Source organism: Dipodomys merriami, unplaced genomic scaffold (genome assembly GCF_024711535.1).
Source record: "Dipodomys merriami isolate MVZ:Mamm:240054 unplaced genomic scaffold, mDipMer1.0.p SCAF_50, whole genome shotgun sequence".
In the NCBI taxonomy this organism is placed as follows: Eukaryota; Metazoa; Chordata; class Mammalia; order Rodentia; family Heteromyidae; genus Dipodomys; species Dipodomys merriami.
Window position 1 is genome coordinate 6,455,130 of NW_027206069.1, and position 20,091 is coordinate 6,475,220.

Below are 20,091 nucleotides of genomic sequence, written 5' to 3' on the forward strand. Positions count from 1 at the left end.
GCTGGTGGCTCACGCCTGTAATCCTAGCTACTCAGGAAGCTGAGATCTAAGGATCACGGTTCAAAGCCAGCCCGGACAGGAAACTCCATGAGACTGTTATCACCAATAAACCACTAGAAAACCAGAAGTGGTGCTGTGTCTCAATAGAGTGCTCACCTTGAGCTGAAGAGTGTAGGGACAGTGACTAAGCCCAGAGTTCAAGCCTCGTGAGTGACCAAAAAAATAGATAATTTTTTTTAAAGGGCTGGGAAGGTGGCACAGTGGTAGAGTACTTGCCTTGCATGCATGAGGCCCTGGGTTTGATTCCTTAGCACCACATAAGCAGAAAAAAACCAAAGTGGCACTGTGGCTCAAGTAGAGTGTTAGCCTTAAACTAAAGAGCTGAGAGACAGCACCAGACCCATAGTTCAGGTCCCAGGACCGAACCAAAAAAAAAAAAAAAAAAAAAAGTAGGTATATTTTAAAATGTAAATGGCAAACATAACACATGAAGAATTGATTTTGTAGAATCTTCATTAAATAAAACATCCACATTTAAATCTTTTACCAAGACAAAAGTCACAATTAAGTTCCTTAACTTAGAAGGAACATATACTCTTACATATACTCAAGATAACTATATTCAAGGCTGTGGGCTACAAAGGCTGGGAGAGTGTAGAGAAGAGAGTAGGAGGGGAAAATTTCAGTAGAAAAAGAGAACTCATAAAACAGACAAACAGCTAAATTAAATACCAACCACTTCAGCTTACTAACAGTGATGGAAAATACACAATCGCAATCAGCATCACAACTGTAACACCTCAAATCAATGTTTGCTGTGGGTTGTTCTAACACGAATCATACTTGACTCAAGATTTTTAAGGAAGCTAGTGTCCAAAAGAAATATAGTCTATTAGGGCTGGGAAGGTGGCTCAGTGGTAGAGCGCTTGCCTTGCATGCATGAGACCCTGGGTTCAATTCCTCAGCACCACATAAGCAAAAAGAAAAAAGCTGGAAGTGGCACTGTGGCTCAAGTGGTACAGCGCTAGCCTTGGGCTGAAGAGCTGAGGGACAGCGCCCAGGCCCAGAGTTCAGGCCCCACAACCGGACCCCCCCCCCAAAATGTAGGCTATTAAACCTTGTTGTTTTCAAAATAAAATTCAATTTTACTAAGTCAAATTAGGTTGAATTTGTATACTTCCAAGTTGCAGCAATAATTATTTTACAGTTGGGAAGTGTGTGCCCTTTTTGCAAATATATTTGTTCTGAACATCTTATAAAGTGGATAATAAAAACGAAAATCTAAAGCCTAAATTAAAGGAAGATACAGTAGCCTAATAGTGAGCAAAGCTTCTAATAGTCTTGGCACGACGTCCAGGCACGGTCGGCGCTCTGCTGGGGGCAGCTTTCTTGGCTGTGAAGGCAGATCATGCCCTCTGTCACTCACAGGGAGCAGTTCTGCCCAACTGTCTCTTCTCGACAACTTTATCATCAATCTCTTTATTAACAGCTCCACTGCAGTCAGAAAACGCAAACAAGGACCAATTCGCATGCCAGATTTCTGGAAATCGCATAGCACCAGGCACTACACAGTGTGAAAGTTTGTGAAAAGGGTGTTGTGCCAAGAGACAGCACCACAAGGAACCAGCACAAAGTTGGGACATTTTACCTTCTTATGTTAAAATACATACCTACTTTCTTATGCCCCAAATCTGAAAACTAAATACCTGCTTAGATCGAGAAGGCAGTTCAGTAGCAGAGAATCACTTTCATCCCCAGAAATGTTACTGTACTTCCAGAAAACATATTTAAGCAAAACTGTATTAGACTTCCCCTCCAAAATCCCCCCAAAAGTTTGATCTATTTTAGTGACATTATTAGAAAACACACACACGACTGAACTAAACATCTACACGCATTAAAAACCCACAAAATGGAAATGTTTGAATTATTCAAACTACATTTTCAGCATGAAATCTGTTGGATCAAAAAATAACATCTTACAAAAATTAATTAAAAGAAATGCTTCTAAAAGACTTGTGAAGTACTTTAGAAGGATCGTATTTAAAAATCACAGCATAGGAAGTAGAGCTGTGGCTCCAAGTAGTATAGTGCCAGCCTTGAGCAAAATAATTCAGGGACCAGGCCCAGGCCACAAGTTCAAGCTCCACGACCAGCAAAAACTAAAATTAGAGCATAACCAGATAATAATAAAAAAAAAAAATACTCTCCATGTTAAGTATACTATAATAGCTGCAGAGTTCACTTATTGGGAGGCAGGGTAGTTTCCATGAAACTTTTATACATGTGAATTGCACTATTCCCAGTATAAAAGTCTGGGTTTACTCATTATTTCCCTTTAGTCTGTTTAGGCATCATTATTTGACAAGAGCATGAACGCTGTGGTGCCTGTGCTCCATGGAAGAGGGCCTCTGCTGGGAAGGCCACAGTAGTGCCCACCTCTACCTAGCTGAAGCTGTTCTCTGGCTTCCACTCACTGTTCACTGCAGGAAAAAATCACATCAACATCCCATCTTTCCCCAGTCATTTCTGAAACCCACAGAGAGTTTAAGGATAAATCCATTTACATCACTAAAGATTAGCACAATCAAAAACTGTAAGTTTGCAGGGCGCTGGTGGCTCATGCCTGTCATCCTAGCTACTCAGGGAGGCTGAGATCTGAGGATCGATGTTTGGTTCAAAGCCAGCCCGGTTTGTAAAGTCCTGAGACTCTTATCTCCAATAAACCACTCAGAAAACTGGAGTGGTGCTGTGGCTCAAGAGGTAAAGGGCTGGCCTTGAGCTGAAAAACTGAGGTTACAGGGCCCAGGACCAGAGTTCAAGTCCCATGACAGAAACCAAAACAAAACCAGTAAGTTTGATGGCAATAGGGCATTATTCTATGTGTCAGGAACATCAAAAGCTAGAAACATGCCTTAACTGAAACACACATACACTGTTTTAAAGTTTATTTGAATACATTTCCCATCCTACTGATGTGACTTATTAAGCATCCCAAATCAGAAGGAAAGTAAGTAATGGCACTTTAGGTCCCATGTTAAAAAATAAACCTTTTATCCAGGTGCGGATGGCTCACACCTGTAATTCTAGCTACTCAAGAGGCTGGCTGAGATCTGAGGATCACAGTTCAAAGCCAGCCGGGTCAGGAAAGTCCATGAAAGTCTTATCTCCAATTAACTACCAGAAAACCAGAAGTAGAGCTATGGTTCAAAGTGGTAGAGCACTAGCCTTGAGCAAAAGAGCTCAGGGACAGAGCCCAGGCCCTGAGTTTAAGCCCCAATGCAACTGCAAAAATAAATAAGTAAACAAATAAATTTGAGCCACGTGTGGTGGCACAGGCCTTGTAATTTAAGGGTTACATAGTAAAATTGTTTCAAAAAGCAAACAAAAAAAACCTTCCATAAAGAAGACTGTGCAAGTTAACATTTTAAACAACAAATGGCTAATCTACAAAAACAACTCTGTACTCTTTGTAGATAAGATTTTTAACAATGTTTCTATATGTAGCATAGAGAATTCTGGAGAATGAAGGACAATAATTACAATCATAACCTTCAATACAATTGAAGTGTAAAGCTGATCAAAGTCTTAATTCTACTCTTCTAAGAGGAAGCTTGTGAACTGAGAGTGGATATATAGACTTTAAATTCCATTCCTTTCAAAAACATACTTGTGTGGTTTGATCAGCTGCTAGGCTGTTCCTAGAATATTGAGACAAAGCAGGTCTCTGAGGAAGAGAAAGGACATTTAAAAAAAAATCACTTCTAGAATAAAAATTCAGTAATTCCTGAAATATATGAGTCAGAAATATTTATGTACTTTTTCACTTGGTACCATTAAAGCTATATAAAACTCAACAAGATGTTTTAAAAAATAGTTTGAGATGAAAAATACACTGTGTTTTCTCTTAAAACCAAAAAGCAGTCCTGGGCTGGGGGGGCATAGCTTATAGAAGAGTGTTCACCTTACGTATTTCAAGACCCTGGCTTGTATCTCCATCTCACAAAGTACTCAAAAAACTTTCTAACTTTTCTATGACTAATCCTGAAAAATAAATAGTACAGCAAGAAACTGCAGCAAACTGACAAGAAAAAGGATGAACAACTTGATTCTACAAATACGTAAGTAACTATTATTATTTTTTGGTTGGTCGTGGGGCTTGAACTCTAGGCCTGAGACCTAACCCTCAGCTCTTCAGCTGAAGGCAAGAGCTCTACACTTAAGCCACAGTGCCACCTCCGGTTTTCTGAGTGGCTGATTGGGGGTAAGAGTCTCACAGACTTTCCTGCTGGGGCTGGCTATGAACAGCGTTCCTCCAATCTCAGCCTCCTGAGTAGCTAGGATTATAGGCGTGAGCTGCCATCACCTGGCAAGTATTATAGTCTTAACCATTTGCAACATATGAACTAAAGGCCATGCCTATTACAAGTCTAATTCATTCACCAATTTCTTGTCTCAGACAAAAAATGAACCAGTTAAAATTTTGGCTTGAAGGAAACCTAATGAAGAAGAAATCATGCACAGACAAACAAAATACATTCAGGCGAAAAGGCAACTAATCTTCCTGGTACGATTGAATTTTATTAGAACTAAAATAAGTAAAAGAAGATCCAAAGAACTGTTTGATGCCTTTTTAGAAAAAGTTCATCTTTTAGTTTTGGAGAAAGGATTTTGCCTGCGTTCCAAGCTGGCCTGGAACTACCAATCCTCCTGTCTTAGTCTCCCGAGCATGCTACCACAGCTCTGGCTATCTTTACATTTAAATGCATTTAAGTGTACTAGTACTTCTGAGGCTTGATTTGGCCTTTCATACACCAATTACTACTTGGAGCTGCTGATCATTTATTGTCACCTCCAACAGCCAGAATACTATGCAGAACTTTGAAACAGTTTTCTGTGTAGAGAAAAGAAAAGGTGTTAATTAGAAAAATAATCCAGAATTTACCCAGAGCCATGAAATACTTGACTCCCAATGATCATTTTACTAATTCAGCAAAATGCATAAGATGCCTAAAGGCCGTGAGGATAATAAAATACACAAAGTATGATACTCAGCCCCATATGCAGTTGTCTACTAAGGCAGAAAATGTGGGGCAAGCTCAGCTATATAGATGTTAATAATAAAGTCCTGGGTAGTTTTCCCAATGTTTTCATTTTTGCTGAATAAACTCCAAAGTTGGATTATAGTTTTCTAAAAAATGTATCCCACACTATAGTCATAAATAATATCTGAAAAAGACATTAAAATCTGGAATTTACAGGGTATAGGCACAGCTGTATATTTCTTGGAATAATAAATAATAACAGTAATGCTAAAGAGGTCTATCTCCTACAAGGTAACCAAAACATATAGAAGCAACTTACTCCTAATCCATGCCATACAATATCAAGTATTTGGAGTTTAAGAGCAAAACCAGGTTTGGATTTGGTATAATAATAAACAGGAACCTGGTTAGCTATGGTCTATAATTCTAAATTTGCTGAAAAACAACAGTGCCACCTGCTGACATTAGAGATCAAGTGCCAAGTACTCTGAAAGCTAACAATTTTGAAAAGGAACCACACAGGGTACTGTCTACACTGCACAGGATAAAAACACAGATAACACAGTGTCTGCCCACTGAGTAACTATCTTAGTGGGTGGACAGCTGAAAGTGACTTATTAGTAGCTATATTCACATCTTCCTCCCAAAAGAATCATTATATGAAAAACAAAGACTTGGTTATTATGTCAAACATAATTAGGTTGCTGTTGATGGGTTAACCAGAAACATGTAACCATAGTAAACGTATTTTTGAATCTCCATTCAGTCCTACTACAAAAAATAGACAAGTGAAACCAACCAAGTGTTACAACATTTAAGAGTACAAGCAAAAGAAATCACCAACTATAAGATTGTGCTGTTTTTTTTTATTGTGTTTTCAATGGAGAAATACATCATCTGTTTACAAAATAGCTCTTGAAAAATACAAGGAGTACAGATACTATAAAACAAAGCAAACTTCAGTCATGAGACACTACATACATCATGCGAAAGCAACAGTCTGATCTCCAAGTTATGAAAACTAGAATTAAAAAGTCACTACACAGAAAAGGTCCAAGTTTCCAGCCTGGCAAAACTTGGATGCAGTTACATGAAACGCTTAATAAACTGAAATTTTTCTCCCCAATGTGTAAACAAAATGACAAGACTAAATCTGTGCCTGGCGATGTCAATCTAACTCTGAAGCTACACAAACACAGACACCTTTACAATTCGCCTGTTAGCTGACCATCGTTTTTCTTAGGTGGTGAAAGGAAAGGAAAGGTGACTGTGCAGAGCAAAGATGTGGGAAGTAGAAATATCGCATACTAGACATTATAAAGTCATGGTGAAAAGAAAGCCTCAATTAATGCATAGCCTAAGGGGGAAAGGACTACACTCCAACTTTTGGAAAATTAATTTAGAAGGATAGGGGAAGAGATTAAGCAACTGCAGGTGAACATGAAAAATGCACATGTAAGAGAATGGAGCACAATGGAGGATTCACAAAACATGCTCATCAGAAAACTCTGATAGATTTGCTTCATCCAGGTTTATCAATATCTGGCATCCCTCATACTTCATAGAGACGGATGAGAATTCTGCTGTATGATAAATTATTTTCTTTAAAGAGTTACTAATCTGGTAGAACAAAACAAACTAAAAAGGAGTAGAGAGCTAACTAGATGTCAAGTGCTTGCTAGAAATGATTTTTATAATGTTTTTGTATGTAAAATTTACTGACAAATTTTGATAAACCAGTTAAAAATAAAAATTGGTTTAAAAAATCTTAGAGAAAATGCTTTTTTTTACCCATATGTTTAAAATGGAAAATCAATTTCTATAAGATAGGAATAGTAGTTCTGTGGAGTGTACAAAATTCCTCTTTAGAGCTCAAATGGCCATTCAAGATGTACCATGCTTCACGGACATTACTTTTAGTCATCCTACAAGATTCATCACAATTTTGTGTTCGTGCCATGTAGCAACAGGGTCATCTGTTTCACATCATGGCTTAAGAAAATACTGGCATTTTGGTTTTTGTGAAGTAAGTCCTACCTTGTGCATACAAACAAACGAGAAAAAAAAAAAAAAAAAAAGCAAAGAGATAGAGAGAAGGGAGGCTAAAAAAATGTATTTGCTTCCGGGGGAAGGGGGAGAACAAAAACATATTTGCTGGTTCATCGCTGATTTGTATGCACTATAAAACAACTCTATAAATAAAACCAGTATCATTTCTGAATCATAACCCCATCAAAACCAGGTACTTCCAGATTGTTCTTTTAATGTCAAACATATCCTCTAAAGTTGGCCTTTCAGTTGAAGGGTTACAGCTACCTCATTGTGACTGGATTAGATGTACTCTGTCCCTTCTTGGAAGTGTAACAGGACACCACCTTACAGTAATGTCCAATTTGAAGATTAATTGTAAAGGAAATTCTTTGGGAAAAAATTAAAATCCATCAAGCTGAAAATCTAAAATTAGTTCTACTTCCTAATAAAAAATACATAAAAGTGCATCATTAGAATAAGGAACTCTTATGCCAGTTTGTATTGCAAATTTTCCAAACAATGCATCAAACATATACCCAATTCAGATGTCAACTATGGATACAAATATAGCTTGAGGTGTCTTTTTTTCTTTTTTAAAGGCAGTAATTTTTTTGAAGAGTAATGCAACTGTTGCTAACACAATAATAATAGTACTCCTGGCTTCACATACTAACCTGGACTTCCGATCAAGTGCTGATTAGCCCAGTAAGGTAGGTCACCAAAAAAACTAAATCCACTGTCAGCCACGTCTAGTCTTGTACCTTCCATTCTCCTTGTTTAGCATTGAAGACAACAGGTTGAGCTGGCAGATACTGTTTATGGACCCCTGAGGTTGTTTTACCGATTCAGTCTCAGTTTTATTGAATTCTTGATAACAGGAATAGGATTTGCAGGGAGAGCAGGGATATCAGAAAGGTCTGTACTGGATGTTTTCTGAGAATGAAAGCAAAGAGCACATTGGTGTTCAAAGCACTGCAATTCAACAGCAAGATATATTTTACCTGCTAAGAAATTGTGGCCCCTATCACAAGCAAAGCATTAAAATTTTAGAGAAAAATATTCAAAAATGTCAAGATGGAATGCAATTAACTATCACTAATCAAATTATGTGTATACTTGGACACATTTTCAAGCAGGTGCAAATACTTTAATAATACTTTTACAATCTATAGAAAACTCCTAAGGATTTCAAATATATCTCTCATACACATTTCTTGATCTAACACTCACCTGTAATATATATCAAGGTAATGTTAAATTGTATTTACTTATTGTAACAAACAGCTGTATTATTAAGTAGTACTGGAGCACCCCCGTGTGGGAGAAAACTTAACTTCATCTCAAACACAAAAGCAGCCAGCAGTTTTCATATCTCAGTACATGTGCTATTTTCTTACAGCACAAAATACAAAATTAACTCTGTACAATTAAAAAAGCAACTTAACTATCCTACATTTTAGGGAAGCTTTTCTTATTACCAGTAACTAGGATCAAATCACAGGGATTATTTAACATCTGAAAATACAAAAATGAATTACAGAAAATTATAAAAAGTTCCAAATAGACACAAAGATTCCCGTGTATCTGGAAGCAGCTTCTGTCTGATGCTGTCAAAGCCCATCTATTCATCTAAATATTTACCTCAAAATAGATTCACTATTAGACATCACCTCCCAAAAGTAAATATATCCCATACTATAGTAAAATGGAAGTGCTTTTAAAAATCATTAATTCTGTAAACAGGTATTTTTTTCTCTCACTGGGTTTACATATTTGTTACATTATTTAAAAACAAAACAAAACAAACTTCTAACTGGGTGCTAGTGGCTCACTATTATAATCCTCGCTACTCAGGAGGCTGAGGTCAAAGACCCAGCTACTCTGGGGCAGAAAAGGCCATGAAATTCCATTTCCAATTAATCAGCAAAATACTGGACCATGCTAGCTGCATGGGAGCAGCATAAAGGCAGAGGGAGAGCAAAAAGGGGGAAAGGGGAGGGGTGATTTGCTCATAAAAATACTTAAAATGACCAATACCTCCTTAGAAAACATTATGCAGCAAACCAAGACAGTTTAAAGGATCATTTAAATGAAATGTTTGTCCACATATCAAAATGAAGCACATTTCTTCATGTTAGTCTACCTCCTATATATTTTATTGTATAAAGATGATAAAAGTAAAAAACATTCTATGGGGCTGGGAAGGTGGCTCAGTGGTAGAGCGCTTGCCTTGCATGCCAGAGGCCCTGGGTTCGATTCCTCAGCACCACATAAGCAAAAAGAAAAAAGCCGGAAGTGGCGCTGTGGCTCAAGTGGTAGAGTGCTAGCCTTGAGCTGAAGAGCTGAGGGACAGCACTCAGGCCCAGAGTTCAGGCCCCATGACCAGACCCAAAACAAACAAACAAACAAAAAAACATTCTAAGCATAAATAAGTATAGTATTTACACAGATTAACAGACTTTAAGGTCATTACCATCCAACAAAGCACATTTAAATGAACACGTTTTAACAACTTTGATCTACAAAGAAAAATCATGGACTAAGTACAGCAATAGTAGTATTTCAGTTGTTGTATAGAGATTAACTCATTTGGTATTAATATTCATTTGAGTTTGATGTATACTTTCAGGTTCCGTCAACTGGAGAAGATTTGGAAAAAAACAATTCTTTCATAACAAAATAATTATTTCCAAATCAGTGTAAAATGATATTTACTGCATTCAAGAAACTATCATTATAAGCAGAACTAGCACAGACTTAAACTAATTTGCACTAAATATAGAAACAAAAAGATCTTATTAGCCTTGTACACAAAAAATCCTAAAAATCATCTTTTTCTTTTTATTTAAATTTTATTCTTCAATCTATCAATAAAATACCTACATAAGATGAGGGCATATGATTGATAAGGATACAAATGACTTACAGTATATAAGGGTATCAATCATAGCTATATATATATATTTGGTCTTGAGGGGTCTGTGTTGCTCGGGCTGGTTTTGACCTTGGGAAAATGATCAGTTCACATGAGCCTCCTGAGTAACTAGGACTACAGATATGCACACCAAGCTAGTGAAAACACATCAAAGAACAATTTCATCAAATTTAGTGCCCTGTCTTTCTTCAATCTACGATAAATACTTATATCTATATTTTTCACAGATAATCATAATAGTCTAATAAGAATGCTTGTTTTGGATTAGGAATGTAGCTTAGTGGCAGAGTGCTTGCCTAGTATGCATGAATCCCTGGGTTCCACTCCTTAGTACCACATAAAAAGAAAAAGCCGGAAATGTCCCTGTGGCTCAAGTGGTAGAGTGCTGGCCTTGGGCAAAAGAAGCTCAGGGACAATGTCCATGCTGAGCTCAAACACCAGGACAAAAGAATGCTTGTATAACATGCTAATCTTAGGAACATAAACAAAACTCTCCTGGCTTGTTGCATGTAGTACCTGAGAGGCCAGCAGAGAAGCTGCTGTCTGAATAGCTTCTGGTTGAGTTGTACTTGTCTCTGTATCAAGTTGTTCCTGTGAGACAAAGAGGGTGGGAGGAGGGAAGAAAGACTTAAAAAAGGGTAAAATAACGTAACTGGGTTTGGTTGCTAATAAAGACGACAAACCGGAAGACAGGAGGGATCAGGAGAGAGAGATGTAACTATATTACAAAAGCACTTATTAAGCCTTTTTACAGGTTATTTCCCTATTTCCAATATTCATAAATTTCTACTTGCTTACTTAAATTTTGCAATGCATGGTCAAAATATCTGTATCATTCCAACTAGCTTTAATTTGAACATGTTAAGCAAATATTAGTTAAAGACATGCATAGACACACTGCTGCCCAGACAACAATAACTAAATTCCAAAGGAATCTGAGCTATGTGAGTAACTGCACTCAATATTATTAAATATGATTACTCATAAATATAAAAATTGTCCATAATTAAAAGTAGAAAAAAAATCTCTAGATAATTTCTCCTTCCTTATGGCCTCTAATAATCAGTGTGCTGGTTTTACTCTAAGTATATTTTTTAAAAAAACAGACAGGGTAAACTATATGGGCCTACTGTTGTGAATCTTTAAAATGCAGTGCACAAAAGCAAACATACATATATGCATGCACAAATGAAAATAAACATACAAAAACTTGAATTTCTACAAAAACATGTAAGCAAACATAAAAACACAAAATATCGGTTTTTTCCCCATAAAAGTGAAGAATAAACAAGATTGAAGAATGGAAATACAGCCTTTTCTGGGGAACAAGCTGGCAGCACATCTAGTTTTACAATTAAGCATACCATTCACTTTGGAAAGTCTTCTTCTATTAATTTATTCTAAATAAATATAAGTAGATGACAGATATTTTGCTACAGTCAACACTCTAACAGCAAATATAACTATTTTTATGAAAGCAATTATTAAAAATAAGAGGACTTATTCAATATGGTAATAATCTTTTATACACCCATTAGTAATAACTTTGTAGATTATAATAAAGACATAAATGTATTTTCTGAGTTTCCAAATGGATTAAAAATTAGAAAGTAAAATGCAGTGGTATGTATGTACAAATGAGAGAACGCTTAAAAATCTAGACAAATACCAAAAGAATACTTGTTAAAATATTCATCATGGGAATTTCTTTCATTTGAAAGGCAAAACTTTCTAATATTTCTACAACATACAGAAATGAAGCTAAAAGCCTTTAAGTATATCTTAACTTAGAAATATATGACATTCCAAGTCTTTCAGAGTTTGAAAAAAATCAATCTCTTCCAAGTCATCAACTTTATTCAAGCTCTATGCACCCCAGGACTAGCCAAAACAGTTCTCCAATCCTAACATAGAGATGACCTTCTTATTGTTCACTATTCACACTCCTATGCAACCTTCAAAGACACATCAAATGCTACTTTCTTCCACAAAGACTTCTGCCATTTCTACCGTCAAAAATACCACACCCTATTTTGCTCCTTAAACTTTGAATTAGCTTTATGTCTAGCTACATGACTTATTTCTACCATATTATCTTCTCTACGTAATTGTAAGTAAAAATAGGGACCAGACTACTATATTCCCTTCAGCATTAGGTATTAACATTACAAAGCAACACACAATTCTCTAAAAACAATATTTGAAAAAAATCTAAACTGTGTAACACAAAATATAATACAATATTCTACAGACATTTCCATCCCATCTCTGCATTCTTAATTGTGTATTTCTAAAGGCTAAGTTAGTATACCTTTGTTTCTGTTTTATCATGTCCACTCAAAGCAGGACAGTTAGCATCTTCACTTGTTTCATCCTGTTTTTAAGAAAAAAAGCTTTATTCTCTAAAACGAAAAATTTAGATTATTTGCCAATCAATGCTTTAAATTAGAAAAAATTTTCAAAACCATAAAATAAGATCAAGTATAGCCGTAATAAAGGTTCCCCCTTTAAAAAGCTTTTTGAGATTAACTTGGCTTCAATAAGCACATTAAAAAAAAAAAAAACACACACACACACACAAGAGAAAAATTGTTACCGCAGCTAATGTATATTCCCAAACAACCAAGGTTCATAAATATTTTTGTGTGAGGTAAAGGAAAGAATACCCTAGCCAATAGGTACTACTCTGAGGTACTATCATCCTATGGGAGACATATCCACATAGTTTTAGAAATGCTGTCAAATATCATTTAACTTTCTCAACCATAGCTAACAACTGACACCACAAACATGTGTGTCCATGCCTGCGTACATGTGGGCACCCCCGCCCCAATACACACATACATACCTTTCATAGCAAAACCCACTAATACTCTGAAGAATTCAAGATCTGAGATATGCTTTTGCTTTGGGACTAAAAGTTACATTGATACTTCTCAGCTTTATTTACTGAACAGAATTAAAATTCCATTTTAAATAACAGAAGTTACAGGCAACTTACAATAAAGTTAGAAAAGATTTAATGAAGTAAAAACTAATTTTGATAAGGACATTCTCTGTATTCCAAAAAAGTTACAAGTCTTATCACAACTGTGTGGAACAAAACACTGACTAGCTACATGATACTATGAATTACTAATATTAGAATAATAAACATACTGGAACCAAATGTTTTAAGAAGACTTTTTGTAGATGCACACTGAAATATTTATGGTTTAAATAAGTCTGGCATTTGTTTAAAACAATGGAGAAGAGAGGAAAGGGTGTATAGATGAGACAAGATTGACCCTGAGTTAAATACTGAAGCTAAGTAATACAAACACGACAGTTCATTGTAATTTTGTGTCTGAATCTCCTGCAGAAAAATAGCTGTAAATATATAGCCTAGATTAGTAATACAGTCTATGAGATACAGCAAATCATTTTTACTTTTAGGATTTAATATACATTAAGCTGAACTACAATTCTCCTGTTAGGCTCGGTGTTGATATCTCATGCCTATAATCCTAGCTATTCAGGAGGCTAAGATCTGGGAATTGTGGTTCAAAGCCAGCCTGGAAGTGGAACTGTGGCTCAAGTGGTAGACACTAGCCTTGAGCACAAATGTTCAGGGACAGCATCCTGGCCATGTGAGTTCAAGCCCCAGGGTCAGAGGCATCAACTCCCATGACCCCATTTGAGCTCCTGTGTGCTGTAAGAGTGCATGCTAGCTTGCATTCCCTCTGAAGAAGGGGGACACCCCTTCTTCCAAGACAGGGCAAAGGTCTGATACCCAGCACCAGAGTCAGGTGAAGGTTTGTGGGAAGTGTCATTCGTGCTCCTCCAAGTTAACCCTATAGAACAATGCATCCAGACCTTTGTATACTCACCTTTGCTTTCCTTACTATGATTACTGGAACTGCTGCTCCACATTTGTTGACATGGATTAGCTATTCCTGCTTACTGACTTAAACTCTCATTGTCTGTATTCCCATAAAACAGTTTAAGATTAACTCTCTGCCCCCCTGACTGAAGATTTACTTCTTCTGCCTGTTTGCTGCCTATAAGCATGTGATGTTCCAATAAACTTTGTCTATACCTGCATGGTATGGTCCACTTTCTGCCTACCAGACACTGCGTTCCCAGGTCTCGCTGTGTGAACAGCTACACCCCAGGACCAGCACAAAAAAGAAAGAAATGTTCTCCTGTCTAAATGCATGTATCCCAGAACACATGATCTGGAGTGCTGGGATTACAGATGTGGATTGTCACACCAGCTGACACTTAATATCAGTAGTAATGAATAGAAAAACAAAAGACCAACTTTTATTTATTTATTTTTTGGTTGGTCTTGAACTCTGGGCTTGGGCACTGTCCCTCAGCTCTTCAGCTCAAGGCTAGCTGCTCTACTGCTTGAGCCACAGCGCCACTTCCAGTTTTCTAGTGGTTTACTGGAGATAAGAGCCTCACAGACTTTCCTGCCCGGGCTGACTTTGAACCACGATCCTCAGATCTCAGCCTCCTGAGTTGCTAGGATTACAGACGTGAGCCACCAGTGCCCGGCAAAAGACCAACTTTTAAGGGTGTTTAAAATAACAGTATCCATGCTAAAATAAACTTTGAATTGTCAACCATTAAATTTAGGTCTTAAGAGAAAAATGAGGGGTAACAAGTTTGGCAAGAAATGTACTTATTACCTTACTTATGTTACTAAAACCCCTTTGTATATCACCTTGACAATAAAATTTTTAAAAATTTTAGATCTTGGGTCTACTTCTTCCTCTGAATAAAGTTAGCTCTATACTTGGAAAAGCCAATGAACCTCAAGTTCCTTTGTTGGGAAATGGCAATAGCTTACAAAATAAATTAAGACCTTTTCTCTACCTGAAAATTCTGTTGGTGTTAATTCCAAAGAAATATAATAAATAAGAAAATATATAAAACAAAAAAATTATAAGAAAAACAAGAAACATCTATTAAAAGGATACTTAAAAGACACCAAATAATTTAAGCCATCATCTTTAATTGCATGTTTTAACAAGAGAATATTTTAAAATAATCAATGAGACAGTCACTTAATGTCTGATGATACTGATGAACACTTACTTTTTGAAAGTGGGCTTTTTTTTGTTCATGCTTTCTTTTACAGATACATGATTTCTAAGTTCTAATGAATAATGGTGCCTACATTTTACTTCTAAAGAATCTAAGGACAAAAGGAAATGGAAAGCTGACAGAATCAAGGGGAGAGACTGACAGTTCATTATAACTGCAGCTGTGTGATAGGCATACGGTGACTCTTCATTTTCATATGTATTTTTAATTTTTCATATTAAGTTTAAAGTGTTCCTATTGTGTCTCTAAACCATACAAGAAACAGAAACACTATTTTAGCTATATAAACAACAAGATTAAAAACACTGTGCTGATATATATATAAAGCGCTCTTGGAGTGCCATTATAACAGTAAAGAAATCAAATGTAAGAAAATCAAATACAGGGGCTGGGAAGGTAGCTCAGTGGTAGAGCACTTGCCTTGCATGCATGAGGCCCTGGGTTTGATTCCTCAGCACCACATAAGCAAAAAGAAAAAAGCCGGAAGTGGCGCTGTGGCTCAAGTGGTAGAGTGCTAGCCTTGAGCTGAAGAGCTGAGGGACAGTGCCCAGACCAAGAGTTCAGGCCTCATGACCGGACCCCCCCCCAAAAAAAAAAAATCAAATAAGAAATCAAAACTAAAAAGAAAACTCAATTCTGAAATGTTCTGATAACTCAAAATACTATCAACAGGCAGAATGTGTGATTTACTCCAAAACTAGTACATTCTTACTTACTGCAAAACACTATTATGTGGCAGAGGAGCTCTTAATAAGATTCTCAGATCTTACTCCGAGAAGGTTCTGATTTAGGGTACCTGGAAGAAGCCTTAAAATCCCTGGTTAAATAAAATAATGAACACAGCTCTTTGTGGGTGAGGCAGGAGTATCTTGAGTATGAGGCCAGTATAAGAAACACAATACAACTCTACCTCAAGGGAAAAAAAAAAAAAAACCTTGAAAAAAAATAGTTTTAACTGAAGCTAAAAATCACTGCCCTGGCTGGGCTGGCTCACACCTATAATCCTAGCTACTTAGAAGGCTGAGATCTGAGGATTGTGGTTTGAAGCCAGTCCAAACAGAAAAATCCCTGAGACTTTTCAATAAACTACTCAGAAAAAGCTGGAAATGGCACTGTGGCTCAAGTGATAAGAGCTCTGGCCTTGAGCACAAAGAGGCTCAGGAAATGTGCCCAGGCCCTGAGTTCAAGTCCAGGACCAGGAAAAAACAAAAACAAAAAACACCAAAAAAACCCACTGCTCTAAGAGATTTTTTTTCTTTTTTTTTGGTCAGTCATGGGGCTTGAACTGTGGGCCTGGGCACTATCCCTGAGCTCTTCAGCTCATGACGAAGTGTTCCACCACTTGAACCACAGCGTCACTTCCAACAGTAACCCATCTTGTAAGACATACTGTATGCATCGTTCATTCTCATTTAGCACAAAATGTCAAAATCCATCATGATAAATTTCAGTTAATTATGGCTATTTCTGAAGTTAATATAAAACCAAAACATTTAAATAGACTCAATCAATTCATTAATTTTTCACAATTATTGACCTAAGCACAGTAGATCCCAGGACAAACCTATAGTCTCTCATTCAAAGGAAAGTTTCAATATAAATAATCGACTCTCAACCAAAAATCGTAATTAGTGACTTTTGAATGGTCATCTCTGGGGCAAAGGTGAGTTCCTCACTAATATATAAACTATATGGTAACAACTGGAGAGGTGAATTTGCTTTGTTAACAACTTCTAAGATCCATACCAAAGACTTCAGGTGTTGCTCAATGGGAGATCACCTGCCTAGCATATCCAATGCCCTCCATTCTGATGCCACAGCACATATAAACAGATAAACTTATATAAACATATAAGTCTTTTAAAATCAATATATGCTTTTAATGGTTTTCCTAAAATTATTTCAAATTGTGTTAATGTAAGCCAGCTACTATAAAAAGTAAAGGTTAGAAAACTACTGATTCAAGATCACAAATTAATGTTCAATCATTAAACATATACACAAAACACCAAAGTACTAGAAGTATAGCTCAGTGGTATTATTGTATACTTAGCATGTTCAAGGCCCTGAGGTGGATCCCCAGAACCCATGTTATCCTGTAATACTAAGTACAGTACAAGAATTCCATCTTAAATATACAAGATGTTCAAAGGGGCCAAAGAGTAAATAAAATGTAAAGATGTCACTAAATATTAACACATTAAGGTGACATTTAATGTACTAAAAAGAGTACACATACTTAAAACACTGGCACAGGAAATGGGTGCAGCTCACTGGAATAGCACTTGCTCATTAGCATGTATAAGTACCAAACTCAACAAAAAAGAAAACATAAAAAACATAAAAACAAGCCTGGTGCTGGTGGCTCACGCCTGTAATTCTAGCTACTCAGGAGGCTGAGATATGAGGATTACGTTCAAAGCCAGCCCAGGCAATAGTCCATGAGACTCTGAACTCCAATAAATCACTAGAAAACCAGAAGGAAAATAAAAGGAAGATTAAAAAGTGGTACTGGACCACTCCAGACTCCCAGACACACTAAGTATTTTCTACTGTTCCTCCTCACTTTGGGCTGGCTGAAGGTTTTCTCCCACTGGATTTAAAAGCAACAAGTTGGTCTTGCCATGCTAATATATTTCTATGTCCACGCATGCACACCCACACCCACATACCTCTTCTATTTTGGTTTTCTTGGGACTTTCTTCTTTGTGAGGTGAGGATGTTCTCTTGAATCCTACTATGGGATTAGATATTTTTGTTGCTGCATTTCCTGAAGGTCTAGGTGGTGGGTTTACCAGACGTGTTGAGGAAACAACTCTGGAGACCGTAGGCTTTGGTGGTGGAGAAATGGCTGGTTGTGTGGCAGTTTGAGGAATGCTTTCATTCGATGTACCTAAACAATAAGTATATGTGAGTCTCAAACCAAAAAACAAAAACAAAACACATACACAAAGCAGTAAACACATAAACACAAAAATATATACTCATTAAAATAAATTAGAAGCCTTTATCTGAATTTTATTTCATAACTTTACATGCAAATAATAAAGAGTATTTAAAAATATATTTCAAATACTTACCCTCTTCTTTAAAATTACGCTTAACCCAATTACTTCTTTTTTTGCCACTCCTAGGGCTTGAACTCAGGGCCTGGGCACTGTCCCTGAGCTTCATTTGCTCAAGACTAGTACTCTACCACTTCAGCCACAGCCTTTTCTGTTTATTGGTACTGAGGAATCAAACCCAGCATTTCACGCATGGTAGGCAAACACTCTACCACTAAGCTACATTCCCAGCCCTAACCCAATTATTTCTAAGAAATCAAAAGTCTGTCACACCAGTCTCCTTACCCCCTGAGCTTTCACTGGAATTTACTTGTGGCACAGAAACTTCAGTAGCCTGTATGTTGGTCACAGATGCTGCCATCACAGCTGGAGCAGGACTGTTTCTGCTAAAAATAATAACAATAATAAAGTACAAAAAGGAAACTGAAAAGTATAAACTAAACCTTAGTAACTATATTTTATACAGACTTGTCTCTTTGGTTTTACTTCTCATACATATGCTTTATTTAGCAACTGGCCTTAATGATGAAGTCTAACAATCAAAAGCATACAAACATTCTATAAAATAATACTGTCCAACAGAACTTACTGTAGTAATGAATATCTGCTATTCTGTGCTATTAAGTACTGTATACTCTATAAAGATGCAGCTATTTCCATATGTGAAACATGGCTAATATATAATTCTATATCCATATATGAAACATGGCTAGTATGTAATTTCACATACTATTAAAATTTTAAACTGTTTTATATGGTCAGCGACTACCAAGTCTCTAAAGAGGATTACTAAAAATCTGTTTTCTTAACTGGTTTGGTATAGAACATAATTTTATGTAAAAAAATCATAAGGAACTGGTCTGAGATGTCTGTATACAAAAATCTATGGGTACATGAAGAAGCCCTAGAAGCTCATCCAGTTGCCCAGGATAAACAATATTCTCAAATAACAAGAGTATTTTACTTTAGAAGTTATCTTATGCCTTCTTTACCCCCTTTCTCCAAAGTGTATCATCTGCTTTTGCATGCCCATCTCAGCAAATGATCGTGCTTCCTAGTTCAAACAAACAAGATCATCAGATAGGAATGGCTTCAAATTTAGAGACATGCATACCTCTATCATTAACTTCTCTTCTATACACTGAGATTGTTATTAGACTCATCAATATCAAAAATTTCAGGCTGCAAAGGTGGCTCAGTGGCAGAGTGCTTGACTCACATGCATGAGACCCTGAGTTTGATTCCTTAGCACATATAAGCAGAAAAAAAAAAAGCCAGAAGTGGCCCTGTGGCTCTAGTGGTAAAGGGCTAGCCTTGAGCTGAAGAGCTTGAGGGACAATGCCCAGGCCCAGAGTTCAGGCCTCACAACTGACAAATAAATAAATAAATAAATAAATAAATAAATAAATAAATAAATAAATAAATAAATAATCCAAGACTAACTGGAATTGAGAGGGGGGGGTCAAAGAACTATGTACATTAAAAGTTAATCAAGCCAGAAAAAAAAAATTCAATACGTTTCTATGCCCCAGGTCTCAGCATCTATGATCTATGAACTTACCACTCCTACAGGTCCTGTATCTCAACTTTTTGGCCTTAACTAATTGTTAATGCTATTGTTACCATTTAAACACAGCCTACAACTTAAACAGGCCCATGAGGGGGTTTTTTTCTTTTCTAATTTAAAAGTCCTGAAAGAAAAATATAAGCAGAAAGTGCTTACTCTCCTCAGCTACTGTTCACACTCTTGAGAATGAATAATGAAGCCTGAAAGGTGCGGACGTAAGTTTTAGTGCCTGGCTTTCACATGGAACCAAAGAAAGTGGTCACCTTTAAAGCTATGTAACTCTTGGGTACCCAGGTACCCTTTAGATTAAATGGAGTCAAAGTAGATGATACCAATCAGGAAACCTATTAGGAT

General features: G+C 36.6%; 1 protein-coding gene across 5 annotated transcripts in view; it reads right to left on the minus strand.

The window, feature by feature from the left end:
* Positions 1–4,561: 4,561 nt before the first annotated feature.
* Positions 4,562–20,091, minus strand: part of Papola (poly(A) polymerase alpha) — a 73,735-nt gene continuing 58,205 nt past the window's right edge. The window contains exons 18-23 of one of the 5 annotated variants that reach the window (XR_011367139.1): positions 18,456–18,556; positions 17,778–17,998; positions 12,323–12,385; positions 10,528–10,602; positions 7,751–8,009; positions 4,562–4,894 (exon numbers count right to left, since the gene is read on the minus strand). Coding sequence is in view for 4 of the 5 variants with exons in the window: in XM_069997622.1 (XP_069853723.1) it covers positions 7,914–8,009; positions 10,528–10,602; positions 12,323–12,385; positions 17,778–17,998; positions 18,456–18,556 (556 nt within the window). In the remaining variant the exon portion in view is untranslated. Of the gene's footprint in view, positions 4,895–5,891; positions 8,010–10,527; positions 10,603–12,322; positions 12,386–17,777; positions 17,999–18,455; positions 18,557–20,091 lie in introns of those variants that run through there. The other 4 variants (XM_069997623.1, XM_069997622.1, XM_069997625.1 and 1 more) reach the window with 4 other exon arrangements.